The 19,763-nt window shown below is 34.9% G+C and overlaps 1 protein-coding gene across 2 annotated transcripts in view; it reads right to left on the bottom strand.

The window, feature by feature from the left end:
* USP32 (ubiquitin specific peptidase 32) overlaps positions 1 to 19,763 on the bottom strand; it is a 207,356-nt gene that overhangs the window by 48,860 nt on the left and 138,733 nt on the right. The window contains exons 13-23 of one of the 2 annotated variants that reach the window (XM_004706988.3): positions 17,667 to 17,862; positions 15,725 to 15,900; positions 14,811 to 14,951; positions 10,073 to 10,190; positions 6,788 to 6,942; positions 5,577 to 5,658; positions 4,599 to 4,673; positions 3,933 to 4,071; positions 3,581 to 3,686; positions 2,075 to 2,248; positions 569 to 743 (exon numbers count right to left, since the gene is read on the bottom strand). In XM_004706988.3, the coding sequence (XP_004707045.1) occupies positions 569 to 743; positions 2,075 to 2,248; positions 3,581 to 3,686; positions 3,933 to 4,071; positions 4,599 to 4,673; positions 5,577 to 5,658; positions 6,788 to 6,942; positions 10,073 to 10,190; positions 14,811 to 14,951; positions 15,725 to 15,900; positions 17,667 to 17,862 (1,537 nt within the window). Of the gene's footprint in view, positions 1 to 568; positions 744 to 2,074; positions 2,249 to 3,580; positions 3,687 to 3,932; positions 4,072 to 4,598; positions 4,674 to 5,576; positions 5,659 to 6,787; positions 6,943 to 10,030; positions 10,191 to 14,810; positions 14,952 to 15,724; positions 15,901 to 17,666; positions 17,863 to 19,763 lie in introns of both variants that reach the window. The other variant, XM_045299563.1, reaches the window with a different exon arrangement.

Consider the following 19,763-nt stretch of genomic DNA (forward strand, 5'->3'; position numbering starts at 1 on the left):
ACCACATTTGCTTATACACCCATTTGTCTTCAGCCCTTCAACACCTTGTGATCACACAGGCTGGTGTGTTTCTTCCATGTGGGCTTTGTTGCTTCTCAGCTAGATGGCTGCTTGTTTACCTGATACATTTTCTTAATGAGCAATAATACTGCAAGGCTTTAAAGAAAGCTTCTGACTAAAAGAGGAATCAATGGGTACAGAAATGGGCCCATGTTTTAAAACTTCAAGAACACGGAAATATCTTATGTCTATATCTGGGGTGTTTCTTCCTTAGATATGAAATTTTGATCACTTCCTATATTCTTTTACAGAAAAGAAGTTAGGTCAAAAAGTAAAATGCCAGTTCTCGTCTACTGAACCTTGGACTGAATAATTTCATCAGATAGAGAATTGAGCAGCCTAATCCTTTAGACTTCAAGCCGTGCTTGAAATTAAGATTGCTAGATTGCAACATGTTGAATATGATTTTTCTTAAGAACTCACAGTACATACATATACATAACTGAAGTTGCTAGATTAAAGTAAAAGCCAACAAAGTCAATTAATTTTTCAGAGCTCTGTGACCCACCTGTTATTTCTAAGTGCATATAACTGTCCATTGGGAGTGGTAAAGACAGAAAATTGAAAGGGTCAAATCGTACACTTATATGCCCACATGTCTTGCATTTGACTTGGGATCTCAGCTGCCCATGGAACAAATCCACAACAATCGATCTATTCCTTCTCAGATGGTTGTCCCAGGCCTACCACGAAAGAAGATTAGAGAATGTTTTTCCCCACCTCAAAATATAAATCATAAGCATTTCTACACAAATTCAATGAACCTGGTTAAGTATATTGGATTTATTTATTAGCAGTTTTATTGATAAGATAGTTCACATACAATTCAATGGCTTAAGCATATTAATGTATTGGATTTAAATGTTAAGAATATAATCCTTTCTTTTTTCTAAAATATAAACTTTCAAGTTTTATTTTCACTTCATTCACGTCATACAATGCAATAATTCAATCAAGAAGAGTTGTAAAATTATCACCACATTCAAGTCTAGAACATTTTCTTCCTCCTTGTACTCATTATTATTCATGCAATTATTTTTTCTAATTGTGGCAAAAATATATATAACAAAACATTCTCCAATTTCTTAACCTCTACATGTATAATTCAGTGTCACTAAAATATAATTTTTTTGCCTACAAATTTATAATTCAGATGTGTCATTTATTTATTAATCATTTTATTGGGGGCTCTTACACCTCTTGTTAACAAACCATACAGCAATTGTATCTGACATATTTGTACATATATTCCATTGTTCTTTTCTAGACATTTACTTTCCATTGAGCCCTTGGATTCAGCTCCTCGTTTTTTTCCTCCCGCCCTCCCCTACCCTCATGGCCCTGATTGTAGATTGTTATCAGATGTGTCATTTAAAGTGTATTGTCTACTGAGATATTACAGAAAACTACTTCTAAAGTAGAATGTGAGTCTTTCTGGCCAGTTGCTGCTAGCTGCCATTGAGGAGCCCCCTCCGGACTCACAGTGACCCCTAAGGTCCAATGGAACAAAATGCTGCAGTTTTTGTGGCAGTCCTAGGATTAGTTCTGTTCCATATGAGGGTATTTCAAAAAGGTCATGGGAAAATGACATTATCTTTTAATTTCATTGTTTCTTTTTAAAATTTTAATTTCATTGTTTCTATGAACGTTTTAAAGCTTCCTCATATAGCAGCTATTAACATTTGAACATAAAACCCTATTTCTTCTTCTTTTTTTTTTACCCTGATGGTAAAAATGATGAACAGAAAAGGTCTTTGTCTATAAAAAGCATACCGGCATTATTTTAACAATGATGGGCACTCTGGAAGTTACAGTGGATCCCTGCATGCCCTCCAATGAAGTTTATCATTTCACAATTTTCATTAAAGGTGTTTTTGTTTTGGCATTACTGAACAAGAATGAAGTAGGAGGATATAAATCACTTCACATTCACAAATCACAGGAACATTGTTATATTCACTGTGGCTAGAAAAATCAATCTACTGCTTACAGTGGAAACTCAAAAATGACAAACCTCTGCAGCTACTTCCCAGTCTGGTCGGCCATCACTGTCCTTCAGCTCCACATACGGCTTCTCATGGACTCGGTTAAGATCTTCATGAAGACCATCCAAGAGAAAAGCCAGAAGTTCTTGGGAGTCTTGCTGCTGGAACCCATTAAATCTGGGAGCATACTTTGCTATGGTCCACTAGCAATATGAGGAATCAAAATCATTATTCTTTAGCCAGAAAATTTGGAATGAACATGTCCCATAATTCAAGAAGACACATTTAAAGAAAGTAAACACTGTATTAGAATAACCAACCATTTAAGGTCAAAAGGGGAAGCATTTACCCAATGAGAAAGGTCAGAGGGTTAAGAAAGGAGTGGTAATGGAAACAGGAACACAAGCAGAAGTGAGATAAATGTTGGTTCACTGAGGGGATTGCAATGCATGTCTTGAAACAAAATGTGTATGAATTGTTGAATGTAAAAATGATGACCTGTTCTCTAAGCCTTCACCTAATTTACACAAAAAGTTTAAAAATAAAATAAAAGGAATATAAAGAGTGGTAGTATGTAGTCTGCTTCAATTTCAGCAAATATATTTTGGATGATTATGAAATCTTTCTAAACTTAATCTCAAAATGACAAAAAATATTTTGGCCAATGCTAACAGTTTGATATTATGTAAGCAAAAAAGGAAACTCTATAGGCTAAGAAATATTATTTAAGACATAAATCTTAAATAACAAAATAGAATTTGGTTACATGCAAGGTTTCCTATCATATGTAGTATTTTCTTTAATAGCTGACTTATCTGATCCTTTTTATATGTTAAATTTTATTATTACAGGTAGAAAAGCCTAGTGTTTAAAGTGTAAGAAGTTGCTGACTAGCATGTAACCCTAGCCACGCTCCTTAATCCTTCTGTACATTAGTTTCTTGAGCTGTAAAATGCAAATAGTACTGTCTATATTATAGTGTTATTTAGAGGACTAAATGAGTTAATGCATATTACAGAAATTAGACTATTAACCTAACAAGTGGTCAATAGTCAAACTGCTAGCTATTTTGATTAAATTTTAACTTAAAATAAACTTTTGCTTTATTTTAGCAAAAATAATCCCTACTGCACTAAAATCTACTATATATGGTAATGATGTAAATATTGTATCCACTAATTACATTCTTCTGCTGCCTTTTTAACAGAGCCTACAGATAGAACTAATTATCTTAGTAATATAAAAATTTGGGGGGAATTATTAAACTCTAATAGTGAAGTACTAACAAAGGTCTCCCAACACATACAATTAAGATCATTGGTGAATTAGTAAAATAAATGACACTTCTTATCCCTTACATTGCATGTATCTAAACAAGCAAAAATATCTGAATTTGGTCTACTCCTGGTAAAGGATCCAAAAATAGTAATCCAACTAAAATAAAAAAGCTAAGTATAGAAATCATGTAGTGAAAAGTGATTACTTGAACAACGTTTTAGGAATTAAATACTTTTATATGATTGTAATCTTCTTACCCGAAGCTTTAATGGAGCAACATTCTTCTGAGTCCCACTCCAAAGTTCCTGTACTAAATCCCCATAGCATTTAGCCATATGCCCCTTCATGCCAATGGGATTTGTCCTAGAAGTTTGAAAGGAAAATTTATTGTTAAAGATTACCATAAACCACAATCATGCAAGCAGAGAAAGAACTACCATCTGTTTTATCACATCAAAATAAAATTGGCCCTCATTTCATAGCAAATAAGGCTGGGAAATAAAATTAGAAAAGATTTCTCTCCCCCAGGGTGAAGAAAGAGGAGTTAGGTGACACTCCACTCATTCCAAAGTCAAAGAAGAGTAAGAGGTCAATGGTTAAAGCAGTTACCTGTTGAGTTCATACAGATGTCTCCCTGAGATAAAATACTTTGTCAGTGGCTGCGTGTTGCTAACACACTGGATGCTTGAGTTCATGAAGCATGTGTTTCCCAGGTTACTCAGACCTGTGGCTCCCTTTTCTGTGGGAACTAGAATAAACAACATGAGGAATGAAGCCTAGCTACAGTAATAATACCTTAAAACCGTTATTTAAAAACAAACAAAAAACAAAAACAAAACCAAGTTACTTGTAGTCAACACAGTGATTTTTAGAATGATTTCAATTCTTTAAGTGGGGCTAATCTTTCTCTTTCTGGTCTTGAAGGCTTCCATGGGAGTGTCTTTTGATACTGACATGACAATGCAGGGGCATTTATAATCTCAAAGCTGCAGTTAATCACTGTAATTGCGAAAATATTCAGGATTCAAATAATTATTCTGTTATTATTATATTTAAAAATATGTTACTTAATTAAAAAGTTAAAAGAAACTGATTTTCTAAGTCACCGATTTAAATCTTTAGATTTATCAACATCAAGTTCTGCTTAAAAGGGGGGGGGGCATGGCTAATTATTTTTGAACAACAAAAAAAGGCGTGAACATTTGAATAATTGATAGAAACACAAAATAAAATGAAAAACAATACATCACTTTAAATCATACACTGGAGACTTACCCTTGTGTCTATCAATTTTACTACTGTTTGCTATAAATGACATCTCCTCAGGCCAACTCATATCTTTGTTGCGAACTAGAAGGACAAAGAGAGGAATGTATTAATTCCTATCCACCCAATTAACACCTACTCAAGTGCTTCTGTTAAAAGAGAGGGAGAATAAAAAAGTTTTTATTTCTAAGTCAGAAACTTTAAGTTTATATTAGGAAATGAGGTCTGATACTGTTCTGAGACTCGAATCATTTGATTAGAACTACCAAGCTAGTCTATCAATTACCTACTTAAAGTAAAATATACTGAATGCTTACTAGAAATAAAGAATCATCATAATAACATTTCTTAAATTTTTTCCCTTAAATTGGTTTTTTTATTTTCATTTTAATAAATCATCTTATTGGCAACTCCGAATTTCAAACATTACAAGTACAATAATTCTTTTTAAAATTGTATCCACTGTCAGAAATACCGATTTACCTGAATACAAAGGTACTTAGTAATGTTTACATGAATCTTGATAGGAAAAGACTCACTAATTTTGTAGTAAGTTGGTCTCCTTAAACTCAGAAGCAGTTTGAAAAGAAATGTGTAAGTGAATACATGATTTTGCCCACTCTTCTGCTCCCTGGAAGCTAATGAATGTAGACATGTTATTAAGACATGTTATTATTCATGATAGAATAAAAAATTAAGTTGTTAATGTATATATATATATATATATATTAAAAAATAACATAAAACTTTAAAAAACAGTCTAAATAGGACACAGGAGTAATCAATGGGTTTTCTTTAACATGAGCAACATGACCAAATAATTGCCCTGATTACTGATGATGGCAAAAATCAATAATCAACACTGATATCTAGTTGCCCACAGCTGGGCTACACTCAAGAGCAAAATAAAACAAAACAATGTATAAGAGTGTAGAAGATAATGGTTAATCAGTAAAAGTTTAATGTAAGCACATTTCCAACTTGTACCTTCAATTACCAAATGCTGCTCATCCTGGATTTTCAAATATTCCAACCGATGATCCTCGTCATCCAAAAGGGTCAGGTAATTCTGTAAGGAGGGAGAAATGTCTGTAAATGTGATCAGCACACTTAAAACAAAAATCAACTGATTAAAAACTTTTTTTGCAGAAATAAAACTTATGTCTCAGAAAACTGGCACCTTACAGATGTTCAAAATACTCACAATTTAGGTGACAAAATGAGGTAGGTAAAGACAATTCTATACACCTCAAACAGATATACTCTTTGACCCCCACAAAAGCTATTAATCACACATCAAATCAAAATTGATATATAAATTTTATGAAGAACTTGTAGGAAAAAATCTTCTCTAGAATTAAGTATGAAATTCAGTAAATGTGCTGAATAAAACTTCATCACATTACATATTACTATGAATTGAGAATGCCATGTAGACATATAGCCTTTAGTTATATTTATCTTGTCTACAGTGCTTACAAAATTAACCCACTTCATTCTCACAAATATGTTAAAGTAGAAACTATTATTTCCCTCATTTTATCCAAGAAGAAACCAAGGCATAAGAAGTTAAATGACTTGCCCTGGTTTAAAGAGCTCCTAAGTATCAGGGTCAAGATTGGAATCCTGGCAGTGTGCCTCTAGGAGCTCTGGTCTTAACTATGATACCACACTGACACTCAGTGGTGGGTAAAGGAAAAAGATAATATAAGAAAGAAGAGAGAACCAAAGATAGAACTGATTAAAATTACTCCTGCGATCAATCTAACCCAAGAGTATAACTCTTATCAGCAGACTAGATCAGTGATAGTACATATTAGGAATTTAACAGCACTGCCTCTGAAGACAATGGAAGAATTTGTCATTGTATTTTGTTAAAAAAATTCTTTTTAAAACGTGGGCCCAAGTTATCTGAAAACAAATCTAAATTAAAATCTATTTAGAAAGAAAAATATTTATTTTACTTTAGAATAAAAATCTTTATAAAGCTGTACCGTCCTTGACGACCAATTGTTATTACGGGTCTTAGATGATATGCATACATTCATACAGTAATCCAGAAGTTAAGAGGTTTTATTGAAATAATAGGCAAAATTATGGTTTTTACCATTATTAAAGTAGATAAAACCCCATTATTCATGAAACATGGATTCAACACCTGATCAGTACAAGGCATGACTGAGATGCCTCTCACTTACCTCACTGTTGTATAACCACAGGCGCATATCTTCTTCTTTGATGCGCAGCCTCTGAGATAGATATTCGTGAATTTCCTTGATGGTCTGCATTCGACTAAAACAGCCTGTATAGGCTAACACCCGCTTTAAGGGTGCATTCGGAGAAGGTACATTTCCTATGGTTACAGTATTCACAGTAAGCAAAAAGGCAGATATAAAAAATAATGCATCTCTTCCAGCAACGAGGATCATATTATTTTAGGAAGTAGTGATGAGAAGTGAGAATAATAGGCTTAGTAAATTTATAAATTAGGAATATCATAGTGTTTTAAAATGAAATCAGGAGACACAACTTTCTCTTGAGTAGGTTCAAAGTCTAAACCTTGAAAGGAAAAGCAAAAAATTTTCAAAAGTCCAAATACCTTGCTGTATTTGAGTCTACGATAAATGGATATTGTTGCTACAGTTAGGTTCCACTCAAGAGCAAAATGCAATAAAACTCAGTGTTAGAGGAGATAAAATAGGAGTAGATTTGAATTCCAGTTCCCTATTATTCTCACTTATTAGATGGCCCTACTCAACAGAATAGCATAATTAAACAAACAAACAAACAAAAACTTTAATTATAAGGAGGCCAAACAGAGCATTAAGGTGAAGCCAAATATCTTCCTATGACCAAAAAAAAATTGCACTATTAAAAAAAAGATTGTAAGAGGAAAAGAAACTTATGGCCTGCCTGTCTAATAAGATGACAGCAGACATGACTGTATGTCTTAGATTCCTGAAGAGTTAGTGATAGACTAAATGATGTCCCCCAGAATATGTGCTGTAAATTCTAACCTTTGTGCCTGGTCATAATTCCATTTGGGAATGGTTTGTCGTTATTATGTTAATGGGACACAGTACCTCATCCATTTGATGACCACATCAGCAAGTTTTCAGCTATTAAAGGTTGACAAATGTGTTGGCATCATGTTGTTTTAAGAATGTCCAAAAAGAATTCACTCATCTAACGTAGGCTGAAAAATTGCCTGAGGAACAAAGACTTCTATAGCTTGTCTGTAAACAAAGCTAAATGTAAGTCATTAAAACTGTGGCAAAGTTTGTATATTTGCCACTTTAAAATGAATTAGTCTTACAGTGAACAGTGGTAATAAATGGAGTAATAAGAATGATACTATTATTATGGCAGAACAAATCCAAACCACAATCAATTTTTAAACATTGCAAAGCAAATTTTTTACTATCAGCAAGCAAAAAAACCCAAAAACAAACAAAAACCTAAGAGAAAACAAAAGAGCAAATTTCCCCAATTATAAGTCAGAGGATTAGTTATAAGATTACAGCAAGAAAGCATATTTTTATAAACTTCAAAATGATTAATGATTGATTTCACAACGAATTAGTAAGGAGTAAAATTTCAAATTCAGAACAAGTTTGGCACACCAGAACCACCCAGTTTTAGGATTCAGAAGCATCTGCAAATGTTAACATCCATGCCAATCACTATTGTCCTAAGTCATATAAGAAAATACATTTCAACTGTAGATTGTTTTTATAGCATAGCTCATTAAGCAGGCAGCCACTTATACATAATTTTGTGTTTACAAACAGCACCAACAAATCTAGAATTTAGAGGCAGCAAAAATCTAGGATCAGCACAAGTTATTAAAAGTACTTAACTAAAAGTGCAACAACCTATCTTGCTGTGCATGTTATCTTTCAAAAGAATTGAAACTGTGCTGTGGATGCCATGAAGCAAGGCTCATGTTTTTATTTAACAGAACATTAATTCAAGAATGTTTGATACTCTTTTTAACTGATAGAATTTTATTTGTTTCTTTGTTTGGACATTTACCCCAAAGACATTGTTTGGTTAGATAGAAGGTACTACTTTGCTAAAATTCTTACTGAACAACACCTAAAAGAATTTGTAGTATTTGATTATATTCTTTAAAGAAGATACAAAATTAACTATACTAAATTTCAAAGGAGATATTGTACTTACAAGGGCTGGCAAACTAAGTTGTATTGCTGATGATAAAACACTGGCATTGGATAGTAGATGAAGTAATTTATGAGAGGAAATCAAAAAGTTCATGGAAAACTTGAACGGTAATGTGATGTTTTTGTGAACTTTCTGAAGCACCCTGACCAAATATTTACTTGGGAACAAAAATTTAAAAATCTTAAGGCAAAAGCACAGAGCAAATCCCACAAGTAGCATTTACATCACAAATAAATTAAAGAGGAACTTTTTTGTATGCTACACAGTGGAAATGGGATCATAATATGCTGCTTGATAGACATGGTGTTTTTCAAAGGAGATGTGTCAATTTTTGGAGAATATATTTTTGATATGTATTATCTGTCACTTATAAAGCCTCTTTTGACCTAGCATTAGAAAAATGTTGGAAAAAAACAACATACGGTCTCCTTCCTCTCCAAACTTGACATTTATCTTTTGTCCTGAAATATACCTCTTCACCACCACTACCTGAATAGACATTAACATATTGATCAAGATAATTTATTTTATAACAAAACCTTTGCTATCATTAGATATTTACCAATCTAAAGGTTTATTGGAGACCAGAGGCACAATGACCTATTTGAACTGTGTTACATTCATCCAGTTCATCCTTTGCCAAAAGAACCCCTCCTTATAAACCTAAGTGGAGTAGAAAAGATCAGCCAACAACTAGCCAACTGCATCCAAGGTCTAACAAACAATTTACAATGGCTTGTCTTAAAGAGAGGAGCTCTGGTGGCAGAGTGGGTCACGTGCTGGGCTGCTAACCACGAGGTCAGCAATTAGAAACCGGCAGCTGCCCTGAGGAAGAAAGATGAGGATTTCTACTCCTGTAGAGATTAAGTCTTGGAAACCTACCCATGCAGCTCTACTCTGTCCTATAGGGCTGCATGAGTCAGAAATAATTCAATGGGAGTGAGGTTAGGTTTTTGGTTTGTCTGTCTTAAAGAAAAAAAGTATGTAAAATCTGTTTCTACTGATTATCTCTGCACATTTACAGACCAGAAAAAGAAATAACCCTCAAGAACTTGCTCTTGCCTCTCTCATAGACAGTGTTGTACGTGACCATAGATCTAAGCCCAACCAGTGATTCCCCGATTCTGCTTAAAAGCAGATGGTAATAGGTTTTTAGTACAAAGTAAAGTGGCACCGGACTTTGAACAACTTGATTTTCATGTTTTCTGTTTTTTTAAAAGCAGAAGCATGGTATTCTTGCTGCATTCTTAAGTTACCTCTAGGTAAATGCTGAGGAAACATTCTCAGGCTCATCATACCCATATTCACCCAGATGTTAGACTGCTGTGTCCGAGTGGCAGGCTGCTGTCTCAGGAAAAGGAGATAACGAGGAAATAATTCTAGTTCTGGGATGTCTGTCTTGCTATTCTTGATCACCTGGTGTTTTAAAAGACAAAAAGTAATTACCCTAAAAGGGAGAACAAAAAAAGATCTATTTTCTTTTTAAACTTCTGAAATTTATTTTTAAGCTACCTATGAGTATATTTCAGTAGATTATTTATATTCATAGATCTACGTTACATAGGTTTGAATACCTGCAGTTTCCTCATGATAGATTTATCTTTCAAGGTTACAACTAATAGCCATTTTCTACCCTTTCATTTGGAAGTAACATCAACATTAACAAAAAATTTACATATTACCTATAATTCTACTGATTTCAAATAATTCTTTCCACTTTTATATATTTCTTTCTTTAAAAAAATCATTTTATTGGGGGCTCGTACAACTCTTATCACAATCCATAAATACATCCACTGTGTCAGCGCATTTGTACATTTGTTGCCATCATCATTCTCAAAACATTTGTTTTCTAATTGAGCCCTTGGTATCAGCTCATTTTGTCCCTTCCCCCACTCTCTCATGAACCCTTGATAATTTATACATTATTATTCTTTTGTCATGTCTTATACTGTCCGATGTCTCCCTTCACCCACTTTTCTGTTGTCCGTCCCCCAGGGAGAGGGTTATATGTAGATCCTTGTGATCGGTTACCCCTTTCTACACTACCTTCCCCTTCCCCTCCTGGTATGGCTACTCTCATTATTGGTCCTGAGGGGTTTATCTCTTGGAATCCCTGTGTTTCCAGTTCTTATCTGTTCCAGTGTACATGCTCTGGTCTAAGTGGATTTGTAAGGTAGAACTGGGATCATGATAGTGGGTGAGGGGGCAGCATTAAAGAACTAGAGCAAAGTTGTATGTTTCATCATTGCTATGCTGCACCCTGACTGCCTCATTTCCTCCCCACGAACGACCCTTCTGTAAGGGGATGTCCAGTTGCCCAGAGATGGGCTTTGGGTCCCCAATTTGTACTCCCCCTCATTCACAGTGACATGATTTTTGTTCTTTGATGCCTGATACATGATCCCTTCGACATCTTGTGATCACATAGGCTTCTGGGTTTCTTCTATACGGGCTTTGTTGCTTCTAAGGTAGATAGCTGCTTGTTTACTTTCAAGTGTTCAAGACCCCAGATGCTATATTGGCTTTTATACATTTCATGTATATACATGACTGTCTTTTTTTAAGGATAAATTCCTAGATCTAGAATTTCAAGTCAAGAAGTATCATGTTTTTACACAAAAGGCCCATATTAAGTAGTTTTTAAAAATTTTTATTAAGTAGTTTTCATGAACTGCATAAACTCCTTCACCTGTTAGTTTCCAGTGAGGGCAGTGTGCATTATCTGTGAGTGTATGCTCATTCTGTGGGCAGGTTACATGTGAAAATATGGCATTTGTGACTGTTTTCCATTTTAATTGTAACCACTTATAATATTCCCAGTTAATGTATGAGTGTATTACTTTCATAAAAATTATAAATTAACAGCATTTTAAAAATAACCTTCTTTTAAATACACAGAGGCATATAAGTTTGCTTAAGTCTTATTATTTATGTATAGCCGACCAGTCTGTTTACACACACACAATTAGATGTGCAAATTTAGGGTGAACAGAATTTTTCCCTGTAAATAACCTGCTGACCAGTCCAAAAAGATATTGCTTTATGAGTTTTAAAAGTAGCATATTCTTGGGGGTGGGGGTAGAAAAAAAAAAAAGAGATGGTACCGAGGGCTCAAAAGAAAAGTATATGTCTAGAAGAGAACGAGGGCAACCTATGTACAAACATGCCTGATTCAACTGATGTATGGATTGTGATGAGTTGTATGAGCCCCCAATAAAATGATTTTTTTTAAATAGCATATTCCAATTTAGAATTTTAAATGGATTTCAGGGGTCACACTCTTTAAAGGAGAGCAAACCATTTCTTTTGCTGAGGTAAACAATACCCCCCCCCTTTTTATGTGTAAGAAAGAGCTTTATATCAAGGTGTTTTTTTTAATCATTGTATTAGGGGCTCATACAACTCAAATCACAATCCATACATACACCAATTATGTAAAGCACATTCGTACATTCATTGCCCTCATCATTCTCAAAACATTTGCTCTCCACCTATGCCCCTGGCATCAGTTCATTTTTCCCCCTCTCATGAACCCTTGATAATTTATAAATTATTATTTTTTCATATCTTGTACTGTCTGACGTCTCCCTTCACCCACTTTTCTGTTGTCCGTCCCCCAGGGAGGGGATTATATGTAGATCCTTGTAATCAGTTCCCCCTTTCCAACCCACCCTCCCGGTATTGCCACTCATACCACTGGTCGTGAAGGGATCATCCGCCCTGGATTCTGTGTTTCTATTTCCTATCTGTACCAGTGTACATTCTCTGGTCTAGCCAGATTTGTAAGGTAGAATTGGGATCTTAATAGTGGAAGGGGGGTGGTGGAGGAAACATTTAGGAACTAGAGGAAAGTTTTATGTTTCATCATTGCTCATTTCCTCCCTGAGACCATTCCATAAGGGGGTTTCCAATTGCCTACAGATGGGCTTTGGGTCTCCACCCCACACTCCCCCTTATTCACAATGATATGATTTTTGTTCTTTGATGCCTGATACCTGATCCCTTTGACACCTCGTGATTGCACAGGCTGGTGTGCTTTTTCCATGTGGGCTATGTTGCTTCTGAGCTAGATGGGCACTTGTTTACCTTTAAGCCTTTAAGATCCCAGACTATATCTTTTGATACCTGGGCACCATCAGCTTTCTTCACCACATTTGCTTATGCACCCATTTGTCTTCAGCAATTGTATCAGGGAGAACAATATTTTTTCTAAGAGAACTTTTTTTTTATTATCAGGTGTGGTAAAGCAACAAATTTAAATAATGCTACAAAACTTCAAAAGCTATCTTCAACCTCCAATTTGCTATTGTGGCACTCATAAAGTTTCTATTTGGGAGCTTTCTCAATCCTGTGTAAATGCTCAGCATTACAAGAAGTTCGACCTGATACTCTCTTCTAGGACCCCTGGCAGGACCACCACAGGCCCACAGTTCCCAGAGAGGCACTGCCAGCTGCCAGCACTAGGTCCTTATGATTCTATTCTAAGTGTGATTTGGGGAAGATGAATAATTATTATTCAGCATTTGTAGTTGTTGGACTAATTATAACATACTTCTGGCAGCATCCACTGATAATCATATAGATTTTTAATATACTATACCTTGCTTTCCAAGGTAATCTGTGATCATAAGTATAAATTACAATTAGGGATTGGCATTAAGTATAATTTCTTAAAATTGTAATTTACCGTATGTACTCATGTATAAGTTGAGTTTTTCAGCACATTTTAAATCCAGTTTTTGTGGTAAAATTAGGTGCCTTGGCTGATATTCAGTTAAGCCTATACTCGAGTATATACGGTTATGTGTATGTATAGGAGCCTTCTGGAGCTAATATAACAACAACAAAATTCCTGATACTTTTTCTTAAGACACAATTGTAAAGTAAGCACAGTTTTTAATAACTCAAAATCAATATCAAACTTACACACTGAGGCTTTTATCAGACTTTTTATTTATTTATTTTTAACTTATTTATCTCACCGAAGTTAATACCTTCGTAGTATATAAACATTATGGCTAGGATAATGCTTTAGGTAAAGGAGAGTATTTCTTAATATACCAAAATAATTGTATTGAAAGGGTAAAAAGTGAGGCTAAAGAGTACTAAGTGTTGCTGTCCACTATTGAAGCAAAGCAAATGACGCTATTCAGTTCATTTACTAATATTTTAATATTAGACACTCCAAGGCCAAGTCATTTTAAGAGCATCTTAATCTAAATGAGTTACGAATCCAAGTCACGGCAATGGTCAGAATGCACTAAACTTGAATCCCTGTTGTCATATAGTATGATCTTCCACATAACCTCCTTAAAATACATTACAGACAGCCAAAGCAGTCTCTGCAACTCTCTCACATTCACTGACCTTTCTGGCATTGACTTTAGAGCTTTCGCATCAGTCTGTATTATCCTAGTAGATGTTGGTATTTATGTGGACAACTCATTTAACAGCCCAGCGTTGTAATTCTTTGACTTTCTTTGGTCCAGCGACTTTTCATTGCACATTGTGTTAGCTAACCACTCCTAAACATATATCACTCCATAGTTGGTCCTTAATGTAATTCTCAATATGTGTCTAAGGAAGGAATGAACAAATGCTGTTGGGCAGTTGAGTCAAAACTGACTCAACAAGAGTAGACAGAACATTAGGTTTCCAGGCTATAAATCTTTACAGAGCCAGAATGCCATATACAGAGTGGCTAGTAGGATGAACTTCCTGGCTTCTGATATGCAAGCAAGTGCTTTAACCACTATGACATGGGGGCTCCTGAACAAATGTGAAACTCAAAACCAAACTCACTGGCCATCGAATTGATTCCAATACATAGCAACACTGTAGGACAGAGTGGACTTGCCCTTTGGAAACATGGGAAGGAACATAACATAATTTGAGCAGGGGCTGAATATTCCACTAACAAAGTAAGCTGTGACTTGTAGACAGTAAAATTCATATAGAACAGTAATGGAAGATCCAATTACTGATGGCTTTGTCTATAACTGGAGAATATGAAGCATTATTGGATATACTTACAGGTCTAGGTAGGGCCAGGTTTGCACCATACCAATGATAAAGAGCTCTCCACACGGGTTCTGGAACCATTTCATAATCTCTACCATGGATTAGCTGTGGAGTTCTCTTTAATCGTCCTCCTTCTAGTGTTAATGATGTAGCCTTAGAAAGAGTGGAATGGAAACATTAATTTTTAGTATTAGAGAGTTTCCTGTGTTTTAACAAAATCTATAAACATAAGAGAGCAAATGCATATGTCACTGGCTACTTTCACACTACTGAGGAAAAAAAGGGAATTTTCTTAGAGATTTTTACTTTTGACAATCAAAGTAAATTATGTAATTCAAGACAAACCATTTGAAGAAAAAAAAAACAATGGATTATTTAAAAATCAATCCTCTCATTTATTGAGATGGCCAGTTCCACAGGTGAGATCAGTATGCAAAAATCAGCACTATGTGAGAAATGGAGGATGACTACATCACTATACAACTGCCAAATCAAATCATTATATAAGAACACCGAGAATCATGGTCCATCCAAATTCACACAGAACTTTAAGCATCACAGCTAGTGTCACTCTCACCTCATACCTTGGCATTCATTACTGCCAAATACTGTTGATAATGTGAAAAATAATCAGACCAATTTTTACTATTGTCAAAAATGTGAAAGGTTATATAACGAAATGGTTGATAAGTAAGGAAAGGGTGGAATAAGATTGGTTTGTACTCATTTCTTCCAAATAACAAAAAGATTACTCTGGAACACTTGAAACCACATTTTTATATAGGTGTTCTAATAAAAGCGACAGTATTTCCAAGGGTCACCATCCCATTTTTATACATGTACTCAATCATAAAGTATTCTCATAGAGAAGTACTATGCAGAGATTATTGATAGATTAAGTTCAAGTTAGATGTCAAATTGCTTACCTTTACTGGTTCTTGAGTTACTAATGGCTGGTTATCAATAGCCCCTGGTTTTTGAGGATTAAGGTGCAATAAAATATTCCCATTGGATCCCAGCAAACACTGGTTGTTATTGTCAGAAGTGTTATGCTGTCGAGCAAAGCACAGATCAGCCCCTGGTGTAGCAGAATACAGAAAACCTATAAAGAATAACAGGATGGGACCTCTTATTTTTAGTTATAATACATAAAAAGCCTGGAAGAGATAAACTCAGTTTCTATGTATCGGGTTAATTCTATTATTCTGGTGACATGTTACTACAATCTGACATATGTGTAGACGGTAGGAAATATAAAGTATTTCTTCCTTATTAACACTTACCATAGCATTAGAAAGAATAATTTTTTTATCTTGCTAACAAATCAGCATTTGGCCATCCTGCTAGAACATTTAATAATTCCCCATATGAGCAATGCTGTTCTCTGATAGAATGGGAAGAGGTGTGGCTATGTAGCTGGGCTCTAATTGGTTTTCCTCAATTCTCTTGTCCATCTGTAACACATTTAAATGCTCTTGATACGAGGTCTCTAATCAAAGATAAGAAGCTTAATGAAGAACTCCAACAGAAGAGAGCTGGGAAGAAGAAACTGTCTCCTCATATGTCTACTTGAAAGGCATGCACACTCATCACAATAGAGAGAGCCACACAGAAACATGACTCCTGATGGCGTAGAGTGCTGGACCTTGATGGTAGCTTAAACCACTGACTGTCAACTACATATTTAGCTTGTTAATCACTTTATAACTTTCACCTGTAGCCTACTAAGCTTGTGGCTAACACTTGATGAGCATATAGCAAAATGATCACAGAGAAGGTTAAGAAATAATTCTGGTGTTAAAATTGAGCAAAGCATTTCTATGTTAGGTAGGGAAGCAGTAGGTTCTACCAAGAGAAGTTTTATAGAGGAAATGTTAGTTCAGTCTGATTTGCCTACTTTATCTACAGAAGAGAGGCTCTTAAAGAGGAAGTAATAACAGCGTAAGATTGATGGTCCTGCTACTGTAACCAGGAGCTATTATGAATTCGTTTTCATTATTTTAATGAAATAATCCCAATGGTGGCTAAAATGTCCCAAGCACCTATGTGAAGGTACATTTAATCCAATAAAGCATGCTTACGCTTAATAGTCTTTTTCTTTTCATTTTTTTACTTAACAGTCCTGAAGGTGAGAAATTCATTATCAAAAATTGTCTCCCACTCCCTTGGAGAACGAACAATAGAAAAGTGGGTGGAAAAAAAAAAAGAAAAGTGGGTGAAGGGAGACCGTGGTCAGTGTAAAACAAGAAAAAAAAGTTTATAAATTATCAAGGGTTCATGAGGAAGGAAAAAAAGTGATCTGATACCAAGGGCTCAAGTAGAAAGAAAATATTTTGAAAATAATGATGGCAACATATATATAAATATGCTTGACACAATGCATGTATGTATGGATTGTGATAAGAGCTTTGTGAGTCCCCAACAAAATGATTTAAAAAGAAAAAAGAAAGCCATTTACATTAAAAATAAAATAAAAATCCATTCTGCCATCTAAAATTTGGTAGAGGAAATGGGGAAAAAATTGTCTGACCCAAAATAAACTGACAAAATAATTTAATGGCAACACAGAGAAATATGGCTTGATCAATGATAAAAGTAAAAACATTTTAAAAAAAGTAAAAACATTCCATATTGGAAGATTAATGAGAGAATATGGGCAAAAATTTCTATGTGTAAAGCTACTAGTACATTCATGTAATTTTGTAACATATAGTCAGTATATAGGAGAGACTGTTTTCTGTGAATTTCCATTCTGTGAATGGAAATAAGTTCTGCTACTTGAGATTGCAGCCACCATCCCCTCTGCCAAGTCAGACTGCGGTAAGACTTGACACTGACTAAACCTCATGGGAAACAAGTCAAACTTACTGCTGCCAGCACTTTCTGAGGCTTCAGATGCAGTCGAAATGTTGTCTGAAAATTTCTCTTCTGTGGTGTTCACATAAGTCAGGCTACCACCTCCCAGTCTATCTTCATTCTGCTCTAACGTATGTACTGCTGCTCCAAATGAATATTTTCCTCCATTCAGAACAGACGATGGTTCAATTACAACAGGGCTGCTATCCTAAAAATCATGAACAAATAGCCAGGGTACAAAATTACAATACAGTTTTAAGTGTATTATAAAAGATTACATGGTCATTATTGAATATAGAGCAAAATATGAAGAAAATAAATATCACATGTATTCAGATTCTATTATTTAATAACTATAGATGAGCATGAATTACAATTTCTTTTATTTTATGTGACTGGAAAGTACATACAAATGTACATGATACAGCGGAGTATATACTTAAGAACTGTGGGCAAGGCTAGTATCTGAACCCAACATCACTTACCCATCATGTAACCTTGTACAAGAACTGAACTTCTAAGCCTGTTTCTTCATGGGTAAAAATAATAGTAGAAACTGTGTGTGAGGTGGGAGTGGGTAAGTTCCCTGTACTTTCTGTACAATATTTTATAAATATAAAATACTCGAAGGCACTTCTATGGCATATTGGACTACATATTGCGCTTCTAACTACAGGGTTAGAGGTTTGAACTCACCAGTGGCTCCATAGGACAAAGGTAAGGCTGTCTACTCCTGTAAGGATTTAAAGTTTTGGACACCCAAATGGGCAGTTCTACTCTGTCCTACAGGTTTGGTAGCAAGTGAGAAAATACTGGAGAAAAAATCATCTATTCAAAATAAATGAAAAAAAAAAAAATAGACATTATCAAGTATTAGAATAACACATCGAATGTTAGATCAGTGTACTAGCAACTGTCATTGAAATAATAACAGGATTAAAAGAAACTGAATGGGGAATATCTTTTTCACTGTGAATTATGGTCATGTAATACCAAAACACGGTAATCAGGCACTTTCCCTACACTCTAAGAAAATAATTAACTAAAGAGGCTACGGTTTATAATAAAGAGTGTGATTTCTGAAGTCTTTGACATTTTAATACTATGCCTGAATTGCTATTTAAAAATTTAGACCTACTTAAGTTAACTGGTATGTGGAAAGATACCTAGATTTTAATTCTTGATGTTCTTTCAAGGAAAGACATTGGGGAAAAAAAGAAAGACATTGGAACTTGTTCAAAGATAATTTTTAAAGGACCCAGAGACTGACAGTAACCACTTGGTGGCATTGTGGGTTAGGCATTAGGCTGTTGCTAACTGCAAGATCAGAGGGTGAAATCCACCACCAGCTGCTCAGGAGGAAGATGAGGCCACCTGCCCCTATGAAGATTTAGTCCTGGAAATCCTATGTGCATGGGGATTGACCCCGCTGGCAGTGGTTTGTTTTTGTTTTTCATTTTAACTAGGTTTATAGATCAAAGAGAAGAAAACATCTAATAAAATGTTGATAGAGGACAGACAGCAATTGGCAAGACCATGATATCCATCTAGGATATTTGGCTCCAAAGTCCTGACTCACTACTGCTACTCCAAAATGGTTCCTTAAACTAATAACTATCTATTTGATAAGCTCTTACAATATGAAGATGGATCAACTCATCTAACCTGTATAATATCCTTGGAGGGAGGGCGTTCACTGTCATTGCTCTCATTTTATAGGTCAAGAAAACAAGGCCTAAATTAAGAAACAATTTGCTTGTACTCAAAAGGAAGCTACTTGTTATTTAGGAAAGAACCTTTTTAAAATTAACATGTATTTTCAGAAAGAATTGCTACTATCCCATCTTATATAAAAGATATTAAGACTGGCTTCCTTTTGATTCATATCAACTAGTACTTTCGTCCCAGATTTTTTTACAGCAGTCAGTCAGACTTCATTTTTAAGTGTAAAGTCTCTATGTGGAGGTTTCAAAAAGTTTGTGGGAAAAATGTCATTACTTTTCAATTCCACTTTTTAAGACTTTTTCTGAAGGCCCCTCACCCAGTGTCACAACATGGGGAGAAAAATATGACTCTATAGGGCAGATTCTTCTTTCTTTTTTTTTTTTT

This window comes from Echinops telfairi, unplaced genomic scaffold, assembly GCF_000313985.2.
Source record: "Echinops telfairi isolate 266 unplaced genomic scaffold, ASM31398v2 ScPeMD7_7458;HRSCAF=8496, whole genome shotgun sequence".
Classification (NCBI taxonomy): Eukaryota; Metazoa; Chordata; class Mammalia; order Afrosoricida; family Tenrecidae; genus Echinops; species Echinops telfairi.